This window comes from Centrocercus urophasianus, unplaced genomic scaffold, assembly GCF_019232065.1.
Source record: "Centrocercus urophasianus isolate 14NV4802_14NV808 unplaced genomic scaffold, USGS_Curo_1.0 seq_14, whole genome shotgun sequence".
Lineage (NCBI taxonomy): Eukaryota > Metazoa > Chordata > Aves > Galliformes > Phasianidae > Centrocercus > Centrocercus urophasianus.
Genome location: NW_024884586.1, coordinates 9204831 through 9230115, shown reverse-complemented (window position 1 = coordinate 9230115; position 25285 = coordinate 9204831). Strand labels below are relative to the sequence as shown.

At 51.7% G+C, this 25285-nt stretch overlaps 1 protein-coding gene across 4 annotated transcripts; it reads left to right on the top strand.

The window, feature by feature from the left end:
- Window positions 1-1260: 1260 nt before the first annotated feature.
- On the top strand, window positions 1261-20525 carry LOC122158053 (ras association domain-containing protein 8-like). 4 transcript variants are annotated; one of them, XM_042814383.1, is made up of 6 exons: window positions 1261-1294; window positions 14315-14468; window positions 15613-16517; window positions 17865-18033; window positions 18359-18466; window positions 18982-20525. In XM_042814383.1, exons 2-6 carry the CDS (start codon window positions 14366-14368, stop codon window positions 19011-19013), a joined length of 1317 nt encoding a protein of 438 aa, XP_042670317.1. In that variant the 5' UTR covers window positions 1261-1294; window positions 14315-14365; the 3' UTR covers window positions 19014-20525. The 4 variants fall into 4 exon arrangements, with proteins under 4 accessions (XP_042670317.1, XP_042670316.1, XP_042670320.1 ...); XM_042814382.1 differs by lacking the exon at window positions 1261-1294 and adding an exon at window positions 12247-12371; XM_042814385.1 differs by lacking the exon at window positions 1261-1294 and adding an exon at window positions 12766-12965.
- Window positions 20526-25285: the final 4760 nt, after the last annotated feature.

Sequence of the window (25285 nt, the reverse complement as noted above, 5' to 3'; positions counted from 1 at the left end):
TTAAGAGGAATATGTCAGAACAACAGAAAACTTCATTTAAAAAAAAAAAAAAAAGGAAAACAATTAAAGCTGCCGAGTGACAACCACATACTTATGTATTGCATCACATACTAGTCCCAGCAGCTTCAGTGCAGAGAGCTGAGCAGTTAAGGATGTCCTAAGCCTGGTGAGCCCCACATGACATGGGGATTATTCCAGCAAGTGTAGGGTAGCACTCGTTGCATTACAGCAGCAGGATGGGAGGTAATGGCCTTAAGTTGCACCAGGGGAGGTTCGGGTTGGATATCTGCAAAAATTTCTTCTCTGAAATAGGGGGTGAGGAACTGGCACAGGCTGCTTGAGGAGGTGGTGGAGCCACCGTCCCTGGAGGTGTTGAAATAAGGCACCGAGGGACACAGCTCAATGGGCATGGTGTGGGTGGGCCAGCAGTCAGAGTAGATGACCTTAGAGGTCTTTTCCAACCTTAATAGTCCTGAGATGCTACAAAGCAAATGCTTGCATGGCCCCGCAGGCCCTGTGAGGACTGGGGGGCCACCCGAAGGTGTCCATCAGCATGCTGTAGGAGGCCATTTCCCCCCCTTCTCCCCCAGCCACTCGCAGCTTTTGGTGAGGCGAGGAGCACGCAGGTGAGCGGCTGAGCGGGGCCCTGTGCTCTTCCAAAGCCTCCAGGGTGTCAGCAGGCACCTTTCCTTCCCCAAACCCGTCCAACCCGTCTCTCACCCGGCATGCTTCCTCCTTAGCGTGTGCTTAAAGCTCCCCAGCAGCCAAAACAGCGTCCTGCAGTACTCTCACCCCGCAGCCGGTGGCAGCCCCATGGCAGAGCCTGATCCTCACAAGAGGGTTTCATCGCTTTGACGAAGCGTTCCGTTTGAACATGAGGAATAGCTTCTTCGCTGTGAGGGTGGCTGTGAGAGCACTGGAACGGGCTGCCCTCAGAGGTTGTGGGGTGTCCTACTCTGGACATATTCAAGACCCGCTTGGATGCTTTCCTTTGCAGCCTGCTGTAGGGAAGCTGCTTTAGCAGGGCGCTGGACTGGGGATGCACAGGGGTCTCTTCCAGCCAGGAGCCTGACGCGATGTTATTGCGATTCAAAACACACAAACAAATGGATGGATGGACAGGTCCACAATCGGAGACCCGGAGGCAGAGGGTGCGCGGGGGGAGGGCGGGGCTCACCTGGGCGAGGGGCGGGGCGGGGGCGGGGCCTCCCGAGAGGCGGGGCCGGGGCGCGGCGGGGCTGCGGCGGCTCTGCGCTGCGGAGCGGGGCCGCGGGAGGAGCAGCGGCGGCGGCAGGTGAGTGCGCGTTGGGGTCGCTCCGTTCTGCTGCGGCCGGGGAGCTCACGGGGAGCCGCTGGCTGCCCCGCGGCACGGCCGGCGGCGCGGCCCGCGTCCGCAGCCCGCGTCCGCAGCCGGCCGAGCCCCGGGAAGGGCGGCGGGGCCCTTCTGCTGCAGTTACAGCTACAGCTGCGCCGGGGCCGCCGGCAACCCCGTGGGGTCTGCGATACTGGAGGGGTAGAGTGGGGAGCGGGGCCCTTCTGCCTCACCTCTTTTTCCACGCTGCCTCCCCGGCCCGCCGGTGCAGGTGGTGCTGGCCGCGGTCTGCCCCGAAATAAGTTGGGAGCAGTTTCCAGAGCAACTGCAGCTATTTTGGTTGATTTTTCAGCTTGAAGGGGCTGGCTCGGGAAGGCTCTAATCCCATTATTTTGGGGCTGTGGAGTGAAATAAGCGCTCGGCGAGGTCAGCCTCGCAGCTCAGGGAGGCGGGGAGGCCGCGGTCTGCTGTTGGGGCCGTGGAAACCGGCATCTGGAAGGGAGCCGAGGACCTGTGCTCGTTGTGGCAGAGTGTGCTGAGCAGCTGGAGCTGGGGGACGGGAGCGTCGGGGTGTTTCTGCTGTCCCCAGCCCCTGTGCCACCAGTACAGCACGCCGAAAACCCGCTCCGAGGAGCGGCACTGCAGAGGAACAGCGTCGGGTAAAGCAGCCGCTCTGGCTTCGAGCTCTCAGCTGTGCACGTTTGGGGTGTCAGTGCGTGCACCAAGCGTGCAAGTCTCCACTCTCCTCTAAGGGAAAGAAAGGCAGAGATGGCTCCAGATCCCCCAGGGCGTGGAGAGGGGTTGCATTCCTCAGGCGCGGGGCTAGATAAGCGCTGGGCTCCTTGCTGCATACTTCTGATGCCTTCTGTGAACTCCAGTGGCACTCAGCAGGTTGTTTTGTAACTTCATTTGAAGCACGCTGTGGGCAGGCAAACCAACTCTGCCCTGTCACCATGCTTTGCATTGAATGCTAAAAGCCCCAAAGGGAGCTTGGGGATGGCACTGCTGGAGCAGAACAGGTGCATCACGATGGCATCGTCTGTTGGGATTTCTCATGGATGGGACTTAGAAGGGGTGCAGAGAGGAGGGAGGGAGCTTTGGCTGCTGCTCGCTCTGAGCCAGGTCAGGCTCCAGGGGATGCTCTGAGAAGGCAGCTGGCCTGCAAATGCAGAGCAGTGGTGTTAAAGGCACCCTCCAGCTTTCCCTCTTTAAGTGTAGCCCTGCATGGTCATGCTCGTTGTATGACAAAAAATGCAGCTTTTTATTTTTTATTCTTTTTTTAGCATGGGGAGGGGTTGTGTGCCTTTTATCAGGAGTTGCTGAGTGCAAAGCGTCCCCAAGCATTCTCGCCCTGCTTATCTGGTGGTGCTGAGGAGAGGGCTGCCAGCTCCTTGCAGTGCAGGGAAGCTCATCCCACTGGTGCTGACTGGAATGCCAGGAATCCCCCCCACCTCCCTGGCACCGTTATCTGCTGGGAGAGCCCCAGCATCGTGCCTGACCCCTTTTGCTTTATCTCCCTGCTGCTACCCTGTGCCTCTGAAATAGGTAAAATGGTGAGAAGTTCCCGCTAGCATAAATCTGCTCAAAGCCCTTTTGTAACTTTCTGATAAAAGCATCCCGGGGGATGCTCAGGGGTGAGTCAGAGGAGCACCTTCCCCACAAAGTGAGGATGAAGGGCTGGGACGGAGCAGGCTGTGCTCTGAAACCCATGCCTCCTTGTCAGCGGGTTCGAATCCCATTTTCATTATTATTTCTTCTCTTTGAGAAGAGAAGCGAGTTACAGCTATGCTTTGGTTGCTTTGGATACCTGCAGGCCCAAGTGAACGTGCTGGGGAACTTGCCAGCCTTGCCCAAGCCTTTTGGCAGCAGGCTGGGGCTAGTGAAAGCGGCTGGAGTGAATCATCTGAGGGTGCTTCGTTTGCTGCTCTTTGAGAGGTAGCTTGACCAAAAGAAGTAGTGGTGTAATTACAGAAGATACCAGGGTTACTGCTTGCAGGAGCTTCTGTGCCAAAGTGTAGAACATCCAGGTAGAATGCGCCTTCTACCCGTAAAGTGGGAATTAGTGTTGTGGTTGCCTTCACCCTTGTACTATGCTGCAGAGAAGTGCTGCCAGAACATCTGCCAGAGGCCCCACTAGCTCACCTCTAGGTTTTAATATTGTCATCCTGTCCTTTTCCTCCTCTCTGATGTGGGAGGTGACCCAGGTATCCCGCTGTCCCTCTGCACGTAGGGGTAATGATGCTTTGGGATTGCATCCAGGTTTAGGTTGTATGCATGGCACCACTCATCAGAGAGTCATAGAATCATTAAGGTTGGAAAAGACCTTCAAGATCACTGAGTCCAACCACTAGCCCATCCCCACCAACCATGTCCGTCAGTGCCACGTCTGCATGCAAGGTAAGCTAGAAGGAATCCCTCCTGAGGATGGGTTGTTCTGCACCTAGGTTTAAAGGTGTTAGGGATGCCTTCAGTATTAGCTCTTTGCGTGTGTGGTTTTTTTTTTAAGAGCATCTTTTTAAGGGATGTTCCTCTATCTGTTCTGACTTGTTTATGCCCTTGTAAACCTGTGCAGTCAAATTAAGTCATAAGTGTGTCTACATGCAAGGTTTTAAAGAAAACCCTATTATTGTAGATGACTGCTAACAATTTCATGTCCTTCCATTTTTCAGCTGCCAAGCTCATGAGCTTCTAAAAGCAGCTGATTATCTTGCTTGTTGTTGGTTGGAGTCAGCACTTTCTTGAGGGCTGGGGTGCTTCCAGCTGCCCCAGGCTAGTCATCTAGAATAACTTGTTGCTTCAAAAAAAAAAAAAAAAACCTCTTACCTGAAGACATGGGTGGGTCAGCCCTGAGCTGGAAATGCTGGAGCAGGCAAACGCTGTCTGAATTTGAGATGGTTTCCTCTGCTGCTTCTTAACCTGCACTGGAGCATAGAATCTGCCATTGCTCTTGATGTTAAGGGCCTCCTCTCCAAACCTCCCCGTGGCCCTAAGGTACCTTCTGTGCTTGAGAGGACTGAGGACAGGAAGGGCTCTGGAAACAGTTTGCAAGTTGGAGCAGGTCAGGTGTCTTTGGTGCCTTGGCACTCGTAACAGCACTTCAGGATCAGATTCCCCTATTGTGTAGCTACCTGGATGATAGGTGGAGGAAGGCCCTGGAAGAGCATTTATAGGGTTGTTGGTGGTTTAAAAGGTTCCTGCCAGGATTTGCTTCTTCAGCAGGTGAGAGCATGTGTTGGGGAGCTCATTGCTGCCTCTGGATGCTTGCCCAAGGCTTCTGGTGATGTGCAGGAGTTGGATGAACACCAGAGGTATTTCTAAATAGGAATAAAGACGAGGTGGTTTTGGAGGATTTGTGGTTGCTGTTTTCACTTGTTGATGTTTTTTTCCAGGTTCTGCCAATATTTGGAGGTGGCAGCACTCTTTTCTGTGAAGAGCCCAATGTGTCTGTGGGGAGAAGGCTGGGGTGCACAAGGAGGTGACCTCGTAACTCTTGGTGCATTTCCCCACTAGGGGATGGCACGGAGCTGCATTGAGGGGGGTCAGGTCGAGTGTCAGGAAAAGGTTCTTCCCCAGAGGGTGGCAGGCACGGTTCCAAGCTGACAGAGTTCAGGGAATGTTTGGACATCGCTCTCAGACATAGGGTTGGGATTTTGGGTGGCTCTGTCTGGGGGTTGGACTCGATGATTCTTGTGGGTCCCTTCCAACTTAGGCTGTTCTGTGATTCTATGAGACCTACAGAACAGTGGGCTTAGTTCCACCCAGCAGCAAAGTTTTCTCCTGGAACATGCAGTTCAGTCCTCGGTGTTTAGGTTTTTAATGATCTGAGAGCATACAGAAGTTAGGGTAAAATGTTCAAAAGGCTCAGCTTCCAGCAGCAACCTGAGTAGAGCCTGAACTGCGTGCAGCTTGAACATCCAAACACTTCTGAAAACCCAAGATTTTGTTGCAGCTCACTGTTCAGGGCATTAAAATAGGCCCGGCAAGCTTAATCCTCACTACTTCCATTTGACTTTACAATGCTGTCTTGTTGAAAGAGACTGATTTGTACGTCCTGATGGATGGCTCCCTGCTCCGTGCCCAGGCCCTTGCCAACATTTATTTTTGCAGAGGTGTTAACCAAAATGCAAATGTAGTTTTGTGGATAGCCCTGTGTTTTTGTGCCAGATAAGGGATGGAGTTGCCTGTGAAGATGCACCTTTACTGTAGTGCTCTGAAGAGCTTGTTATCTCCAGGTGGGTCAGGTTGGGACTGATGGCACCTTTGTCTAATTAATCACATGTTGAGGTGATTAATCTGCTGTGAAAGCAGCCCTCTAAAATACACAAGTGTCTTATCAAAGGTTTCAACCTGGATTAATTCTGGGCCTTTTGTTTGTTTGACTCAGTGTCTGTGACGGAGAGAGAAAGAAAGGAGTAATTTCAGCTCTCTACAAATGGTCATTAAAGGCCTTTTTAATCCTACAAAGTTATAAATAAACATCCATGGCAGCGTGCACCTGCATATTCATTAGAGCATCCTCAGCGCTGCCTCCTGGGGCCCTGCAGCGCGTCCTTGGCGTGTGGCTGTGCTCCAAAGAGGGCAGGAAACTGTGAGTTACTCTGGAAATGGAAAATAATCTGGAAGGTTATCTATGGCTTTTCATTTGTTAGTTTAATTGCCTTTTCCCCTGTAAAGGGAGTTGGAGTGATGAGAGGATGGCTGCTGGCAACTCTCCTTTTGGAGCCTGGAAAGCAGGCTGGGGAGGGAGAAGAGAAGAGAGCAATATTTCGGGGTCATCTGGCTGCTTTGTGTGCCTGTTGGGCTATGTGACCAGCCTGAACTTTCCTATAACTCCATGGAAATGAAATTCTCCATTTCTTTGAGGTGAGATGCAGAGAGCTGCAGGGCAGTCTGTGAGTGCTGTCCTTGCAGCTGGTCGAGCTGCATCTCCTCCTCATCTCTGCGCAGGACCACAGCCACATTTTTTAGAGAAAAAACAAAGCTGTAAATCCAGGAGTTTGGTGGATTTACACCAAAATCTCAGGTTTCTCTGACAAAACAGCGAGTGCTCTTGATGGATGTCTCTGCCATGGCTGCCTCTCCCTAATGCTGTCCAGACATGCTGTCAGTGTGCTCACTCAGTTATCTCCTTCCTCTCTTCACTTTGCACACACGGTCACTTCAAACAACATAGGACACAGGTCACAGGATGGATGCACCACCCACACAGAGAAGTAATCCATTTTAGTGGAGTTATTAAGGCAAAATGTTTGGAGTAGACAGTAGAAGAAGTGGTCTATCACCCATCAGAGCTCTGCTGCCTAATAAGGCCTTTTAAATCATATAGCTATTTCCAGAAAGCAGCAGAAGTAGTCTAAGGAGGAGCAGAAATAACATCCCCTTAAAAGTTTTTATAGGGACTGATTCCTACATTCCCCATGTCAGCCCATGGCAAGCAGATAGTTGAAGTATTTCTGAGTATTTCCAAGGCTGAAGCAGGTACCTGCATCTCCAGATTCGCAGCATTCCTCCTGCATCCCATGTCATGATAAACAGAAACTCTTTTCTATCTTGAAGAATGGTCTGCATGTAATAACAGGGCAATATTCATGAGTTACATGGTGCTCCTCATCTCACCTGCTGTGGGAGATGGAGATGCTGAAGTTCCTGGCAGGTGCATGCTGCAGTTGTGTTGTCTGATAGCCCTCAGGGCTGGCATGTACCAGCTGTGCTGAGTGCTCCCCAGAGTCCTGCTGCTAAGGAAGAAGGGAGGTTCAGGTTGGATATTAGAAAGAATGTCTTCTCAAAGTGGTGGGCACTGGGACAGGCTGCCCAGGAGTTGTGGAAACACCATCCCTGGAGGTATTTAAGAAAAGGTGATGCTTAGGGACATGGTTTAGTGGGCAGTATTGGTGGGAGGTGGACAGTTGGATGGGCAGCATCTGCAGCATGAGCTTTGCTCGTGACAGCTGGAAAGCAAGCACCAGATTTTTATATTAAAAGTCAAAGCTTTGGAGGAAGTTCAGCCCGGAAAGGTGTTGAAGTCCAGTCATCCAGGCTGATCCAGGCCAGCCTGGATCCAAAAGTTGCCAGACCCATCCTGCGCTGGGAGGTGGACATCTGAGTGCTTTCCCAGCCTCTCTGAAGGGCTGAGCATTTTGGCAGGCTCATCGCACAACTGAAGATGAGTGTGGAAGTACAAGATCTGACTTATGTGTAAGAGCCTTTCCTCTCTCCTCTAATCTAGATGCTGCTGCTAATTTTTCTTCACTCCCTTGGGAAAAAACTGCCACGGATTCACTCTTGTCTGCTTTCATGTAGTTACTCTTCACTTGTGTGTCTGAGGTTGATCATAATGATTACAGCAATAGCAGGTGCTGCTCATGTTTCCCTCAGAAACCTTAATCTTTATGGCTGACTTTAATAGCTAGCCTTGTTCTCCTCCCCCCTGAATAGCTACCATTAGTGCTGCTTGGGAGAAATACGGTGCATTAAGGACAGTCCTTCTTCTAGGCTGTGTGCGTGCACACAGTCATCCATTGCACATCCATCTGGCCAGCTTTCATGGTTTGCAGCAATTGTGTTGTTTTTGTTTGTTTGTTTGTCTTTTTAGGTTTTAATTTATGACTTTTCTGTTGGTGTCCCGTGGTCTGTGCTTTGCTCATCAGTGGGGCTCTGGGGATGTACGTGACATGCCTGCAGTCTTATCATTGCCCATGATTATTGACATTGCAACACTGCTCTGCTGGCATCAGGGCAGGATGTGGTTAGCCATTAATTCCTCTGCAGCTCTAGAATGGGACACTGGGGGCCAGGTGCCCCTGTCACTGGGGCCCAGGTGCCCCTGTCACTTCCTGCCTTGGTCAACTCCATAAGAGGTGGCTGCTTGGATTCTGGTCTTGCTCTTAGATGCAGTTTGCAAAGCATTTGAGTGGGTTTCAAAGCCAAAGCTTGAAGGCCACAAAGGTGGAGCTGGGATGGAGTGAGGCTCCTACTGCAGTTTTGGGCTTATCACCAGCCTTACAGGGCTTGAGCCTCCCCCACTCGAATCACTACCCAAGTATGTGACCTTGGGGACATTTCCCCATCACGAGCAGCCCCTGGCCTTGAGGGTATGCCCCAGGTTTGCTGGCGTGGTCTTGCAGCTTCCTGTAATTTGCAGGGGGAAAGTGGAGCAGAGCATCCCAGAGCCTCTGTTTTGTTCCTAATGGAAGGTTGCTTGCATGGGGCAGGCAGGATGTTGCTTGTGGCTTTCCATAAGTGTGCCTTCTCTAAGAGCCTAGTGCTGGCACAGAACTGGTTTGGGGTTCCAGGGTACTTGTGAGGTGCTGGGTCTGTGGCTTTGGTCTCAAGTGATGTTTTGCTTCTTGAATGCCACAAGTGCCAAATGATTGAGTCTTCCCAGTTACGGCTTTTCAAGCTCCTTTGCATGCAAAAAGTTCTGGCAACGTGGCTGTAACTTGTACAGAAGCTGAGTGCTGGTTCTGTTTTTCACACAGCAAAAGCTACCTGCTATGGGAGCATGACAGAGCTGGGCTGCGTATGGGGTTTTTCCTGGAGCAGTGTGGGTCCTTTGTGTAATGCGCTGCTTGCAGCTTTGGTACCCAGGGGACACTGCGGCTGCAGAATGACGAAGGAAGGACAGGATGGAAGCTACCTTTGGGCTGCCATCGTCAGTGACACAGCCAATGCTCTGGTAGGACCTGTTTGTCCCTCCTTGAGCTCCTGTGACCTCTGCCAGCAGCTCATGGAGTCACAGAGCTAGGGCAGGGCTTTGCTTCATGCTCTGTGGCAGTGGGAGTGTTACCACAGTCTGTTGCAGTGCCTTTTCCTTCTATTTGTCCTTCTCCAGTGCTGCTCACTTCTACCTTTGTGCAGGTTGCCTTTGCTCAAAGAGCTGCCCTATTCCTCTGGTTGGCCCAGGCCAGACATCTTGTTCAGGGCCCTGGCTGATGTTGTCCCGCCTCCATGGGACCTGCTGACTAGACAACTGCAGTTAGCACTGAACCATGTCCACCACCGTGACTCTATCACTTGGCCTGTGATAGATGTGGCAAGGAAGGCCCAGAAGAGCTGCCCCATTCCTGCAACACTGTATGAAGAGTTGATGATGCTCCTCAAAAAGAAGGACCCAAGGCAGGAGAAAGCTGTCAGTGGCCTGAAGGGGAGCCCAGATCAAATCCTTCCCCGGCCTTTGGGGTTGGTCTGCAAATGGGCACCATCACAAGTCTTTGGTCCTCTGTAGACCTTCTCCTGCCACTGTGCTTTCCCTGGTGTTGGTCCTTTCTGCACCTTTGTAACAGGAGGCTTCAGTTCTTCAGGAGGGTTTTAGCAAGTGGTGGCGGTGCTCAAGCAGGCATTTCTGTCCCAGCAGCTTGCAGCTGATTTGTACATGGGCAAGGACAATCTCCTCCCTTCAGTGTTCAGGAGCTGGGCTGGTACCTCTGGCAGGGAGGGACCTGGGAAGTGTTACATAGCTCCTGGATGTGTCACCGCAGCAGCTGATCACGGTTGGTGAGTCACTGCCAGCACTCAGACATGCAGGATGGCAGCACGTGGCTGCTCCTGTCGCCACTTGCTGTTTACTTGTGTGGTTTTTTTTTTCCTTCTTCTTCTCCTGCTGCTTGAATAGTTTCCCGTGGTGTGGGATCACACGTGTGGGTTGCTTCCTACGTGCCTGCCTTTCTCAGCACCGCACATTTCCTTCCATCTCAGTCTCCTGGGGCTGGGCTTTGTCTCCAGCCACAGTCACCCCAGAACCACCTGATCCCAGCAGGGTGTACTGCCCCTGCACAGCACCTGGGTCTCTGAAACATCCTCGTTGGGCTTCCAGTCCCTTGGAAGCTCTCAGCAGTTTTGCAGGATGGCAGCATTTCTGGCATTTCCTTGTTTTCTCCCTTTCTCCTGGCCAGTCCCAGTTCCCTGTTCACCCCAGGGTGCTGAGGATATCCCTGCCTGTCTGCAGACCCTTTTTGGGGGGTTGCTTTGAGGCACAGCCTCTCACCAGGATCATCCCACCATCCATGTATCCTGTGATGCTCAGCAGGTAAAACTACCAACCAGGCGAAACCCTGTCAGCCTTGTGGCAGGAGCTGGGCGCGGGGCCACTGTTGGGGTTAACAAGGAAAGAGAAGCCCAGGAGGATTTCATCTATGTTTCTCAAGCACAGCAGCCCTAATTACAGGCTGAAAACTATTTGTGCATGTTTGAATTTGGATCCAGAGGCACTCCTGTGGTGCAAACACAGATTTCAAAGCCTGGCTGCGCACTTGCCCTGGCACAACTTGCTAGCAGGGCTTCTCCTTACTGCTGGTGTTTCAGCTCTCCAGTCAGTAAACCAAATAGAAAACCTGACCCCCAAACAGAAGTTCTGCTAGTAAACACGCTTGCTGCTGCGTTCGAAGGTGATGTTTTCTGTGCTCTGTTTAGCACTGTCTATGTGGGGTCCAGAACTTGATGGCACAGGATAGCGTGCCCTCAGATGCTCTGTGCTGGATCCTCTCCTGGCCCTTCCCTTCTCACCACTGTGAGGAGCTATGGCTGTCCCCAAGAACCTGGTAGAACAGGGGCAGTGCTTGTGAAATCTGCCCATTCCATCTGCTGCTTAGATGTGTTCAGCTCACATCACAAAATACCTTGATTAGCAGGAGGACCAATTGCTTTCTCTTTTAATTAAGGTAATCCAATTGGACAAGAGGGAATGGCCTTTAGTTGTGCCAGGGGAGGTTCAGCTTGGATATTAGAAAAAATATCCGAAAGAGAGGTGGTGCAGTGGCACAGGCTGCCCAGGGAGGTAGCTGAGTCACCATGCCTGGAGGTGTTCGGGAGCTGTGGAGATGTGGCACTGAGGGATGTGGTCAGTGGTCATGGTGGGGGTGGGCTGGGTGTTGGACTTGGTGATCTTGGAGGTCTTTTCCAACCTTAATGATTCTCTGATAATCTGAAGTTGGCTTCAGTGCCCAAGCTTTAAAAGCACCTTTAGTCCATGTGAGGGTGAAGCTTCTATCTAGACTGAACATTTTCTGGGCTTGGTTTTTTCCAACTTACACTGAGATGCAGCAAAAAATAAAGCTGTAAGATCTGGGAGTGTTAATTTATTTAATTTTTTTCATGTCAGCATTTGAAATTCCAACTCCCAGTTAGGAAATTTGTTGAAGAAATTGTATGAATCATCCATACCATCAATTTAGGACCAAGCACATGGGAAGGGAGCAGAAAATTAGTCACTTTGTTAATCTGCTTCCAATAAAAGTTATTTAGAAATCCATAGAGGGGGTGGGGGTAGAGATAAATAAAAATGAGAGCAGCTTTTGGGAGCGCTGTAAAGCATCCCTGTGCTGGCACCACAGCCGCCCGCTCTCTTCTCCGCACTGTTTTGGGGCACTTCCCCACTCTTTGGTTTGTGGTCAAAGGGACTATCAGAAAAGCTGTTGCTCACCTTCAGATTTAGAGGGTGGGAAGCTGCTGGGTGTGGAAGCTTTTATAGCAGCCAGAATAATGCTGCCATGGAAGAGCGGATAATGTCGGGCTAGTCCTACTTCTATGAAAACAAACCCTTCTGCCTCTGGGTTCTTTCCAAGTCTGGAGACAGCATTCAGGAGGGGCAGAGGTTGAGGGGCTGGTCCAGGCTGCAGGACGTTGGGAAGCTCATTAAGAGGGCTTGGAGAAGCAGGGAAGGATGCAGAGCTAACAAAGGGTGAGTGTGGTCAAGGGAGAGCTGAGGAATTGCTGTCCTGGATCCAAGGACGAGCTTTGCATTCTTCCTAGCTATAACCTGCTCTCTGAATTATCACTGTGGGAAATCCAAAGGGTCGCTTTCCCACCACCTCGGTCAGGTTGAAGCTGAAACTCCTCCACAAGAGGCAGAAGGCCGCGTCACACCGCTCCCTGCTTTTCGGTGCTGTGGGCCAAATGCTGGTAAATGATTGCTGGAGGCACTCGGCCGAGGCGGGGCCAGAGCTCGGTTTACACCCAAACAGGTGCCTCTACCCTCGCAGCACCCCCGGGTGTCCCGCAACTGGACCCTGCACCGTTCATCACCCCTCTCCTCACCAACTGCTGGTATCTTGGGTGAGGAAAGGTGAGTCCGCTTCCTTTCACATGATACAATCCTCAGCTGGCTGGTTTCGCTTATTTATTTTCAAACTAGCCACTCCTGGCCTGTGCTGGGGCTCTGCCGTGCGATGAACCTTGCTAGGGAGTAACCTGGCTCCATGAGCAGTTCAGCTCTTGTGGTCAGTGCTTGGCTTTCCAGGACATACCACCACCCCACACTGGTGTTGGTGTGCTGTTCCTCAGCACAGTGGTGACCTTGCGGTGGGTTTTAGGGTGGTTTCCAAGCTCAGCAGCGTGGCCGAACTTTGTTCCGTGGCGGGGGTGGGTGCTGGATTAGCTGGCTGCTCGCAGCCAGCCCAGAGCACACAGCAGGACAAAATCCTGCCTGAAACCAGGCTGGGCTCCACCTGGCAAACACGGTGCTCTGTAGATCCACTGCGTGCAGGACCCAAGGTCCTTTGTCACTGCCGGTTTCACCGTTGGCACCGCCAAGTCAAACATAGGTGAGCTCAGCAGGGAGGTGTCCATGCCCAGGCGACTGCTCTGCTCCCATGGCCATTCTGTGGCTACTGGCAATGCGAACGGGGCCAGCTTGTTTTGCAGCAAGTCCCAGTACGCCGTGAGTAAAATCTGAAAATTAGGGATTGATTACTCTGCCGTGGTTGGTGGAGAGGTTTGTGTTGGATCAGCTAAGTGCTCCCTGGGGCATGGATTTGGCTTTTGGGCTTGTTCTTCGATAAGTTGTTGTGTTCTGGCACCGTCAGATCCGTCATTGAGAACAGCATTGTGAAACCATCTTTCTCCAGGCTTCTCCTGGACTTGTTGTGTTACATCTACAATTTCTTGTTGCTGAAGGTGGGAGCCTTTCAGCTCTTGCTTAGATTTCTCCAGTATCCAAAACAAAAAAACAAACCCAAAACCTGTTTTAACCCTGGGAACGGAAGGAGAGGGACTGATGAGCTGGGTTAGGTTTGGAAAGTAGCTTGGGACCTTTTGGACAGAGCACATGGAAATTACACGTACACCTTCCTCTGCCTGATGTCCTCAGGCTTGGTGCTTCAAGGATTTACAAAAAACACCATAGGGGGGAAAAGGTCATTTCAAGAGTGTTTAAAACGAGGGTAAACTTTGAGTTCTTTGAGTTTCTTTGTGTGGATTCTATTTAGTCATAGAATCGTTGAAGTTGGGAAAGACCTCTAAGGTCGTCTAGGCCACCCAGTAATCCATAACTACCACATCTGACAAGTCATCCCTTAGGAGCTGCAGTTCTTCAGCTGCTGGAAAATGCAGGAGCTGCCTGTGCCCATGATAACAGGTGTCAGCACCAGGTGGGTGCTGTGTCAAAAGAGGTGGCCAAGCTACCTCCCCATTTAGCAATGCTAAACGCAGTCTAGCTGCTCTTAGTTTGTGATCGTCAGTGTAATGACATCCTAATGGCATTACTGAAGGCTCATTTTCAGTAAAATAGCATTTCTCATGTGCTTCCTCATCCCAACCTGGCTCTGTGAAGAGTTTTGCATACCAGGAGGCATTTTTTTTCCTCATTTCTTAATCCCCCTCAGATAACTGGAGATGGAGTTAGATAGATTGCAATGCGCTCTGTCTGCACCTTCTCTCAACTTCCCTTTGTGCCGCTGGAGAGCGTGGGTGGGAGGGCGGTGGGAGGTTCCTCTGTCTTTTAGATATTGTTTGGAAACTCCCGAGTGCCACATTGCCAAATTGTTGGAGAAATGGCAGTGGGAGTCCAACAAATTCATTAGAAGGCTGCGCTAGGCACAGGGGCAAACCCCACTGTTTTTCACCCAGGGAAGACTCAATCCTACGGCCCAGACCTAAGCTGTGTGTGGGGATTTGGGTAAGGTAGAGTGGTGGGTTGTTTTGCTTTTGGCAGGTGAACATCGGTATTGTTAACAATAACAAAATCCCACGTGTACAGGAACCTGAGCCCTTGTATCTTCTCTCCTGCAGGGACCCTGTCCTGCGATGCCCCAGGGTGCCTGAAGCCCGGCAGCCTCGGGGATGGAGCTGAAGGTCTGGGTAGATGGGATCCAGAGGGTTGTCTGCGGCGTCTCGGAGCAAACCACCTGCCAGGAGGTGGTCATCGCCCTGGCACGGGCCATAGGTGAGCAGCAGGCTAATCCAGAGCCAGCTCAGCTTCCAGGATCACGTCAGACTCCTTGAGCTCTGTTTGTCACTGCCATGGATTTATGTCTCCCCTGGCCGCATCAGAGGTTTGCCAGGGAGATAGCCAAAATAAATAGCTTTACTTTGGATAGATGCAGGCGGTGTGGCCAGGGTGTCTGGATGCTGGTGCTTGCCGCACTCTCACTGTGGTCAATCCTGCCTTCTAGTGGCTCAATTTCAAAGTGCTCCGATACTGCTAGCTTGCAGGCTTTGCGTGGAGATGCTCTCCTTCTGATTTAACCCTACAAATCAAAGCCCTTCCTCTTGCCCACCTTCATAAAAAAAAAAAAAAACCAAAAAAACAGCATAGTGCTTTTTCTTCCACCTCCATTCTTGAGGGCATGTTTTCTTCCAGCAGCAACAAAGCAAGACTGGTTGATATCCTCAGCTATTTCCTGTGAGAAGTGCCACTGTGGAGGCTGAGCTTTGCAAACAGATGCGCATCCTCTGGAGGGGGGGCAGTGCAGGGCTACGCATTACTGGAGGGATGTTGTGCTGTCCCCTCTGCCAAGAGCTGCTCTTGCTTTTGGGTGTCACTGGGGGCATACGGTTCTCATCGTTCCTTGTGGAAACACATTGAGATTGCAGGCAAGGTTTCTACCAACTTCCACCTCCTGCAGGATGCTCTCCTACCTGCAACTGGGAGGGCAGATGATCCTTGATGGGTAGACCAAACCTTTCAGTAAGGAACACTGACCCTTTTCAAGGTTTGGAAGGGGAAAGGGAGGAAAGTGAGAGTGTTTCAGGGTGTGCCTCACTTTCCTGACCCTGTAGAATCATAGAATAGCTTGGGTTGGAAGGGACCTCAAGGGTCATCGAGTTCCAAATCCCTCTGTAACAGGCAGGGCTGCCATTCATTAAAATTGGAATCATTAAGATTGGAAAAGACCGCTAAGGTCATGTAGTCCCTCTGCCCCCCAGTATTTTTCCTCAGTTTGGTGTCCAGCCTTTGCAAGTGGAGACATTTCTGTGTGCTTCCTGGGAAAAGAGGTTCCTGGTGACAGGGCCCAGCCCTGGGGCAATGGGGATGTCTCCCTGGGCTGTGGCTTTCCCCGAATGATGTGCTTGTGTTCCACCTGCAGGTCAGACAGGCCGCTATGTCTTGGTGCAGAAGCTCCGGGAAAAGGAGAGGCAGCTCCTCCCGCTCGAGTGCCCCTTGGAGTCTCTGGCCAAGTGTGGGCAGTATGCCAATGATGTGCAGTTCATCCTGAGGCGGACGGGCCCCAGCGTGGCCGAGAGGCCATCCTCAGAGGGTGCTCCCCAGGCTCCTGAGAGGACGTTCATCCGGGCCAGTCTGCCCATCAAACCCCGGGCCCTGAGCACGGACGTACCTCGGCCCCGGGAGCCGAGGAAATCAATGACCTTCAACTTGGGCCCCATGGGCTCTGTCGACCCGTATGCAAAGAGCCGCTGGAGGCAGCATGCCTGGGAGGGGATGGACTTTAAGGACGGTGGGGCCAGCCAGCCCTCCAAGGAGGAGCTGTTTAAGACAGTGCTGCGTCAACAGGAGCAACTGCACTCCTTGGAGGCCCATGGGGACACACTGGAGACAGACCTGCGGCTCTGGGAGCATGGCCGGGCCTCCAGCCAGGAGGATGAGATCCTCTACTTAGAGCACCTGGTGCGGAGGAATGATACGGAGCTGGGCGAGGAGGAGTTTTGGCAGAGCGAGCTGCGGCTGGAGAAGGAGTGTGAGCGGGAGAGGCAGGAGCGGGTGAGGAGCCTGCGGGCCAGCCTGGAGGAGTACACGCAGAGGATCTACGAGCTGAGCGCCCGCACTGAGGCCCTGCAGAAAGAGATCCAGTGGGAGATGGCCGAGAGGGCCAAGAGGGGCAAGGACATACCCGTGCCGAGCCCCACGGACTTGGAAGACATGGCTGCCAAAATGAAAAGGGATCTGGAGGCCAAGGTCAAGCAGGGCACACAGCTGGAGAGCAACCTGGCCAGCGTAGAGAAGGCCCTGGAAGAAGCTGAAAGGAGCCTGCAGGTAGGTACAGTTGGGATATCCTGCTCTATCGGGTGATGCACCTCCAGAGGGAGGTGGAGGGGGTGTATACCTAGGAGAAAACAGGCATGAGTCTGTCATCCAGCTCTGCATCCATCTTGGTACTTGCTTAATGGCATCAAGCTTAATGGCATCAAGACTCAAAAGGGAACTGGCAGGAGAGCTGCATCCTGCCTGACCAGCATGGGGTTGGCTCTGCAGCAGGGACCAGTGTCCCCTAGACTGCTCCCAAGGTGCTTGTACCCATCCGCTTACTGTGCAAGCTTTGGGTTGCTCTGTGGCTCCTGTTGTCTTGCAATAAGGAGCACAGTGCTGTGTATGAGATAGGGCTAAGAGGAAGCAGTCCTCGAGCAGCAGTATGAGATCGGTGTGGCCAGGCAAATGGCAGAGGTTGGTGGTTGGTCTCCTCACCAGTGGTGGTATCTCTATGTCTGTGCCTGGAAAAAAGGAGCAGGATGTTGAGGCATGAGGGTTTTGGTGATGCTCTGGGCTGAGCCCCGAGATTGGAGTGGCAGTGGCAGCAGTGTTGGGCTGAGATCTGTGTCTCACCCATCTTCAGCCCCACTGGGGTTCAGGTGCTCTCTTCCCATCCCTTTCAGCAGAGCGAAACAAAAAGATTCTCCTGTGGTGTTTCTGCAGTGCCACGTTTCACACGACTCATTTTGGGATGGCTGGTGCCTGCCATCTCCTGCCACCACTATGCCACTGCTCACACCCTCTTGCAGAGATGTGGGCCTGTCTTCAAAATGCTTACCTTGTCCTTGTTGCCCAAGCATCCCCATGGAGGGTGCAGCCGAGGGGTGCATCCCTCAGTATGTAGAATGATAGAATCACAGAATCATTTGAGCTGGAGGGGAGATCATCTGGTGCAACTTGCCTGCAGTGAACAGGGACACCTACACTCAGCGCAGATCAGGTGCTCAGAGCCCCATCCGGCCTGAACTTGAATATCTCCAGGGGTGGAGTATCCACCACCTACATCTCTGTGCAGTCTATGCTAGTGCATTAATGTAAAGAAATGTTTCCTTATATCCAACCTAAATGTTTGTTCTGTTGCAAGAGACCCTGCTAAAGAATCTATCTCATGCCATGGCAGGCTCCAGAGTTTTCTGGGGGAGCTGTTTGCAGCAGGTTGTTCAGCAGTGTGTGGCTGTTGTTGGCCTGCCTGGCTAAAGTCCCCATGGGCAGTAGTGTGGCCCCTGATGGCCTTATCCGTATGGGGTTCCCCATGTCATTCTCAGAACTGGGGAGTGAGATTGAGGCCTCAGGAAGAGGAGCAGAGCAGCATGGGGAGAGTGTGGCTTACCCTGTCCCTGCTGTGTTTTGCAGGCCCAGAACCAAGAACTGGAGGAGTTAAATAAGGAGCTGAGGCAGTGTAATTTGCAGCAGTTTATTCAGCAGACGGGAGCCACGGTGGCCGTCGGGCAGGCCAGGTCTGAGGAAGATGCCCAGCCGGAGCTGAGCCCACGCGAGCTGCCAGCCTGCCGGCGAAATGGAGGTCAGCACGCTGCCTCAGCCGCGGCCTGCCCTGTGCCCCCAAACCACTCCTTGTTGGCCTGGCTCCTTCCTCCTCCCTGTCGGGGCCGCTTGCAGTGGGATTTGTGGCTGTGTGTGGCATAGGCCTTGGGACTTGGTGGCCCTTCCTCTGTAGGCCGGAACAGGAATGAGTGTGTAGGGATGGGGAAGAGACCTCTGTGTGTGAGCAGGAGAAAAGGGGGTCCAGCCTCTTCTCCCAGGGAAGGTCTGCACCCAGAGAGGATGCAGTCCTGGGCACTCTGGCACGGCATCCTGCCTGAGCCGGGTGTTTTTTCCTGTCCCCATAGGGTTTCCTCCCACCGGTGCCGATTCGCCACCCTGTGCCAGCACCAAGCAGCTCCTCGGCCATCCCCGGACCCTGCCGGAGCCCCTGGTGCCCAGCTTGAACCCGGAGGGTGCGTATGACCCAGCAGGCCCTCATGCACCAGGGAGGCCTGTGGGGAAGGGGAGAGGGTTTTGCTGCGTGAAACGGGGCTGCGGAGAGTGAGTGAGCGAGCGTGTGCTGGAAGTGGGAGGCCAGAGCTATTTATAGATGCCATTAGGAGAGCAGCGCTCATACCCTGCCATCCCCCGTGGCCTCCACTCTGCTGTGAGGGAGCGCTGGAGGGAGTGAGGCCATTGGTGTGGCATCCAAAGCAGTCTCCAGTGTTGTTTGGGGCCATCTGCAGCCCTCCGGCCTGTTTTCCTTTCAGCTGCTTTTAAGGCCACTCGCTGCCTCTGTCCGTCCCCGTCTTAACGGATCCTGTGACCATGATGTCTGTGTGTCTGTCTGCACCACCCGAGTGCAGGGCTGGGTTTCATGCTGCAGATGCATGGTGCTTGCCTACGTCACATCTTCTGTGCTGTTTTTCTCTGTGAATGCTCAGCCGCTGCGTTGGGGTCACTTAGTTTATTTTTGTCTGTCTTGCAGTCATATCAACCAGGCAGAGCATCTGGAGGTAGAAGGGCCCAGCCAGTGGACGATTGGTTGCCTTGCAAGTGTAGCTGTATAAATAAAACCATGTTCCCTATATATATTATGTTTTTTACTGCTTTATATCACGAATGGATGTGGATGGCCAGACAGAGTATTTTTACAGACTGTAAGATAAAGCAACGGCCGACCAAACAAAACGACCCAACTACTCCTATGCGGATGAAATGAACTCTTTCTATTTTTTTAAAGTGCTTTCTATATTTAACACAAAATGGCAGCACCCATGTGCCATGTGGACTTCTGAGAAGACCTGCTATGTGTTCCGAGAGGTCCTTGCTCCCTTGGATAGCAGAACAAAGCCGTGTTGGGATGGCTGGTGACATCTCCTACTTTGGGCTGCTCACAAGGCTCACTCAGGTGAAGCAGGCTTCACAGGAAAACAGCAGGTTTTACAGCACCATGCTGTGAAGAGGAGCTTGCGCTGGCAAGCGGGATGTGATGTCCTGTGCTAGCAGTGAGGGGAAGACTCGCTCATCTTGCTCACCCACATCTGATGCTCTCAAGCCACGCTGACAGCCAGCAAGTGCACCCCTGAATGACTGAGTGCCAGTGACCGCCAGCACCCTGCCATCCTCTTGCACAAGTGCAGTGTGGATCTTCCAGTCGGCAGTCCTGCCCTCCTTGGGTTTGGCCCCGGCCAGCTGCTCCTGATGGGCTCTCCCAAAACCCCGCAGCCCTGTGTCAAGGCAGCACAGGGATGCCCCAGGTACAGCTGTCTTGCCCATGTGTCCGTCCTTGTCATGCCTACAAGGGCAGTGTGCCTGCTCTGGAGTGGCTGTCTCAGGAGCATAGAGATGCGCCAGGACTTTCAGATGAGTTGGTGGGTTTTAAAAACAGCCGTGAGGCACACAGGCAGCTTTTTAATGCAACTTTCTGGCCCCCTTTTTTTATGATAAGACCTGCAGTAGAAACCCTGTTCCCATGGTGCTGAGAGGGAGTGAGAAACAAGCAGCTGTTCCCTAGGGGGAACAACCTGGAAGGGACAACCAGACTTTGAGGAAGCACAGCTGGAGACCGTTTTTTCTGAAGCCCACTTGGTTTTTAAACTTGTTTTTAAATCAGCAACGTGCCAGCAGGATGAGCCCTTCCCTGAGTGCCTGTGGCTGGAGCATGCAGGGCAGAAACACTTTTGGTGACATTTCACTGAATGTTCTGTTTTATTTGTCTGTTCTTTGGGTTTTGGTTGTGTGTTTGTTGTTTGTTTTTTTTTTTTTTTTACTTGATGGCCAGTAGTTCCTCTGTTTCTGTTCATCTGTCTCCACAGGTCATGTTGTATTTTAATTGTGGCTGGGGAGGGGACAGTTTGTCCAGGAGGTCCCAGAGCCCTGGCCTCTTTGTTTTCTACGTCTGCTCTGCTGTATGCAAAAAATGTGACTTGGATGCTGTGTTCTCTGTAAAACACACTTTCCATGTATGAATGTATCCTGCATACTACGGCATTGTCTGGTTTCAATTTTAAATAAATCTTTTGGAAAGGATTTGTGCAAAGTGAGCGTGTGCATGCTGCTGTCTCGGGGCTGTCCCTGCTCCAGGTATGTGCTGAGCTCCCTGGGCACGGCAAGTGCTTCATGTGTCCTGTGAAGGCCTCTTTGCTTTGTGCAATGTCTCACAGGGATTTAAAGCTGTGTTTCATAACCAAATGCTTCTTGTGCACATACTGCTCTTCTTTTATTCTTTTTTTTTTTTTTTTTTCCTTTTCTTTCTCCCCCTTCTATTGCAAAGTGCTATACAAACAGTGGATGAAGCTCATCTCCACTGAGAAGGCAGCCGTCTCTGGGATGAAACATGGCAGCTTTTTAATAATGCACAGCAGCAGCACAGAGCATTTTAGGACAGGAAGAGAAGGAGATGGCACTTGGCTGCAGATATGAGCAGGTAAGGGGGAAACCTCTGGTTCATTTCTCAGCCTCCCCATCCGTTTCAGCATCATACCTGGTAGGGAATAAGCAGTAATGTCGGCTCTCTCCCCACCAGCATCTCCCTGAGGAAAGCCAGGAGCTGAGCAAAGACTGCTGCTCTCTGACCCTTTGGATGTGCTCGCTCACAGGCCATTTTGGAGGTGCACTGCCTGTTTTGGAGGTGTCCAGTATGTCCGTGCCACCACACTGGGTGTGAGATGGCAGTCGCTGGTGTCCTATGGGATTTTCCCCTTCCCATGGCGAGGGGCAATTGTGGGCAAATGAAATATTAACGTTGGAGAGAAAGCTGTCAAGGGCAATGCAGCAAGTGCCAGCTGCTGTCCAGCAGTTTGGTTGAGTGATATTTAAGGATTAGAGTTTGCTTCATTCGGAGACCGCTAGGAGCCAAGTGAGTCTCTGGTTACTACCGAAGGACAGCAGGGAGATGTGATTTTAGACTTGTCTTTTTGGAACCACGATTTTTTTTCTCTCTCTCTCTCTCTCTCTCTTTTTTTTTTTTTCTACCCATGAATCACTGGAGTTGGAAATGTGTGTTGGGGAAAAAATGTATTTAACAATACGTTTGCTTCGTGCAACTGCATGAAGAAGTTTGTTCCCTGTGGTGTGAGCACTGATTGCTTGCTTCTTGAACTTTTTGCTCTCGTTTTCTGGACTCTTGCTTTTAAAATGAGACTCCGAGAAGAGAATCAGGGTGTGTTGGAGGTTGTAAAGAACACTGCAGTTCCACCTGGGGTAAAACTTGAAACCCTCAGTTCAGGAAAACTGCTTGCCTTTGGCATAGCCAAGGGGGATTGTTCTCCCCACTGGGCAGCCAGTGCTTGGGTAGTTGGCCTCAAGTTCTCCCTGAAATGTCTCTGAGATTTTGAGATATCAGCTGAAGCCCTCAATGTACCCTGAAACACTGATATCTGTGACTTTAACAAGTGGTGTCTTTCATTTTTGGGCCCCGTTTGTGGTTTGGCTTTGTGCAAAATAAAGAGAAAAGGTTCAGCGCTGAGGGCACTTCCCACAGCAAAGCAGGGGAAGAAAAAAAGCCACAGAACAATAATTCAATGGCAGTGGAATCTCTCATTTTCATCCTGCGCTACCACTTAGCTGTGTTTGGGTTGGTGGTCTGTTACATTTCTAGAGATGACTTTTTTTGTGGTTTTGGGTATCCCTGGGGAGGGCGCTGTGCCTTTGTGCTAACACCTGCGTGCTAATACCCGTGTGCTAACCCCTGTGTTTCAGCCACCACTGCACACACGTTTCTGCAGCCCTCAGAAATGTGCCGTGTTGCAGATTTCTTCCTGTTTTTCCCACAACCCATCAGCCAGCAGCTGCGGGGCAGCGGGGTTTCTCAAGGTAACAAATGACTGATGGACGAGTTCCGCCCTGGACCCCCCACCTCCTGTCCCTGCCGTGTGGCTCAGCAGCGTGACCCAAATTCATCCTGGCACGAGGGGCCTCACGCGGCAGGGATGTGGTGATGTGCCGTGGCACCTTCTTGGTCCCTGGTCTGGCTGTGGCTTGTCCCACCCTGATGCCACTGGCCTCCACTTAAGGCCGCACATGTTATTTAACCGATGCCCGCTGCAGCGCTCTGCCTCTCCGCTTTTATCTGCTCTAAAGGCTGTGTCAATAATACATTTCTGCCATTGAATATTTTATTGATGATTTGACTTTTCGCTGCTTGCAATTCCCATTTCAAGGCTGCATGATTGTTCCTAATTAAAATTTTATGCCCTGGGAGAAGCCTTCTTGCTACAGTGGAGATGATGCTGTCCTTTTCTAGGCCACTACAGAGCGGTAGGAAGGAATTACTCATTGTCATGAGATTAAAACAAAGCAAATAAATTATTTTTCCTTAAAAAAACAATCTGAAAGCCCAGTGTACGGCGCCTACTGGAGAGGGAAGATGTGGCCAGTGGGCAAGGCAGCGCTCCAGCACACAGCAGGGCTGGAGGATGCTGTGCTGGGGCCAGCGGGGAGCCATGTCCCCACAGCCCTGGGGCACCGTTCATGGCAGGATGGTGGGAAGGGCTCCTTCCTTCCCCAGGTGGGATGATGCCAGCTCCTTGGCACCCAAAAATTGTGAGGCAGAGAGCATTTGTGTAGTGCGCAGTGCCAGCATCCTCTCTGTTGTGTTTGCTGAGAGCTGTGAGGTACCTGCAGGCTCTGTCAGCACAAGGCGCTGTGCGGGAGAGGAATTCAGCCACGGGCTGAATGCCAGTTGTGTCCTTGTGCTCCCTGCCTCTGCTGAAGCTGCTCAGCTGGAGTGCTGGGCGCCGTGTGTCTGGCAAACCCTGATTATTTTTTCTATTGCATGATGAAAGTCACTCCCATCCACCTCACAGTGTCTGCTCGCAACACCAGCCATCCTCCTCCTGGGGAGGGTTTGGGGTAGTAATGCTGCACCACATTGGGATGGTTTCTCAGGTACAGGGTTTGAATTCAAGGTGCCCAGGGGCATCCTTGAGGGTCCTTTCTGACTCAGGACACCTTGTGATTCTCAAGGGAATTGAACCACCCCTACTAGCAATTGGGTGTCTGTATGTGTGCCCCAGGGTTTGTTTTGAAATTCATCTAGACTACTAGAAGCGTTTGTGTTTCCTCCCAGCCCCTGGATTTGACAGGCAGCTTTCAAACGCATGCTTCGGCACCAGTTACGTAAGGAAAGGTGTGAATGACTGCAGGAGAAAACACAGGTTAGTTTTGCTCTGAGTGGTGTACAGATGCTCAGTTTACTGCACCTGGGTGCAGAGCTCCTACAACACCAGTCTCCAGGAGCCAGAGAAGAATGCTTAGAGCTGGCACATGTGCGTGTCCCTGTGTCTGTGTACTGGGTGGTGTCTGCTCTCACTATTACAGTTCTCCTTTTTATGTCTCAAAGTGAAGACAGAGGACATTCTACCTTGTGCTGAAAAAAAAAAAAAAAGCACTAGAGGAGGTCGGGAGATATTCTTGTTTATGGATGAGCTACTTTCTCTCCCAATGGAACCTCCTGCCAGCAGAAATTTTTTTTTAAGATGTATTATATAAGTCCCTGCTTACATTTAACTGACTGACTTCCTCTTACTCTTAAACAATTTATGTACTCCTTCTATTCCTGACAGGCCCACTTGCTCCTTGGTGAGGCTTGCTCGCAGCTTTAGGATTTGCCACTGGCACATTACTGACAGAACATGATATGCTCTTCCCAGCGTGGTGCACGACAGGTTCCACCTGCTCCCTCTGCAAAGCGTTAAAATAGAAGAATAATATCTCTGAGGTGCACAGAGTCAAAACAGAGGCCCAACTTTCAGCATCTCCCCCATGTAAGGCACACCTCTGCCTTTCCCCAGAATCTTACAGCATCCATTCTCAGTGAGACCGTTAAAGCTTTGAGCTCCTGGATACTCTGGTTACCAGGCTAAGTATCACCTTACAAATCTGGTTATCAGCTACTGAAAAAACCTGAATGCTTAAATGAAGGGGCAGTCTTAGACCTACCGTATTTTCTCATTGCTCAGGAGCGCTCTTTGGAGCAGCCCCAGCTGCACAGGTTTTGTCTTTAGAAAGGGCTCCTGGACTAGGGCAGGCAGTAAAGGCATTGCTATGGGAGTGGTGGGGAGTTGGGCTCGAGGGACAGCCAGGTCCTAATGACACCTCCCAGTCTCCTTTTCAAGTCCACCTTCTCTTGCTCCAGAGGCAAACTAAGACATGGGAGGCACTCAGCATGCAGCACACATCAGCCACGCCTGAGCAGGCACAGCGTCCTCTTACCAAAGGCCACCTTAAGGACCTGCTCCATAATCTGCCAAGCCCTGAGTTAGAGTAATGAGCATCCAGACACTGGTTTAGCACCATTTATTGAAGACTTCAGGTGACAGCACAGTAGGTTAGTTTTGGATCGTGCCGAAAGAATGTTAAAAACAGGAATTCAGTGACACGTTTCCCCCACTTACTGGAGGGAAGCACTGAAAAAAAAAAAAAAAAAAAAAAAAAAAAAAAGGAAACACAAACAAACTTCATTCAATCCCTTGCCTTTTCTTGAGCTGAACAGGATGGTCTTGGAGGTAGAGGGAAGTCACAAGTTTTCATACCAAGTGCTACGTGATGGGAAGCAGGACCAAACTTGTCAGAGTGACCTACAGAGCCATTTCTGCCAGTGGGATCCCAGCAGCGAGGCACCAAGCTACAGAACAAGTGCAAAAGCAGCTCTGGTAAATTCAGGCAGCTTTCTGGTGTGCAGGAGCAATCCTGACTCACTTGCTCTGCACGAGGCATGCAAAGCACCGATTTTCCTTCCTGATGAGCAGATAGCTCCTCTGGGACCTGGCAAGAGAAACGTCAAAGGA

Coding starts and splice junctions, on each gene's coding strand:
- LOC122158053 (XM_042814383.1), top strand. CDS start 14,366: ATGGAGCTGAAGGTCTGGGTAGATGGGATCCAGAGGGTTGTCTGCGGC. Junction 14,469..15,612: donor CGCCCTGGCACGGGCCATAG/GTGAGCAGCAGG, acceptor TTCCACCTGCAG/GTCAGACAGGCCGCTATGTC. Junction 18,034..18,358: donor AGCCTGCCGGCGAAATGGAG/GTCAGCACGCTG, acceptor CTGTCCCCATAG/GGTTTCCTCCCACCGGTGCC.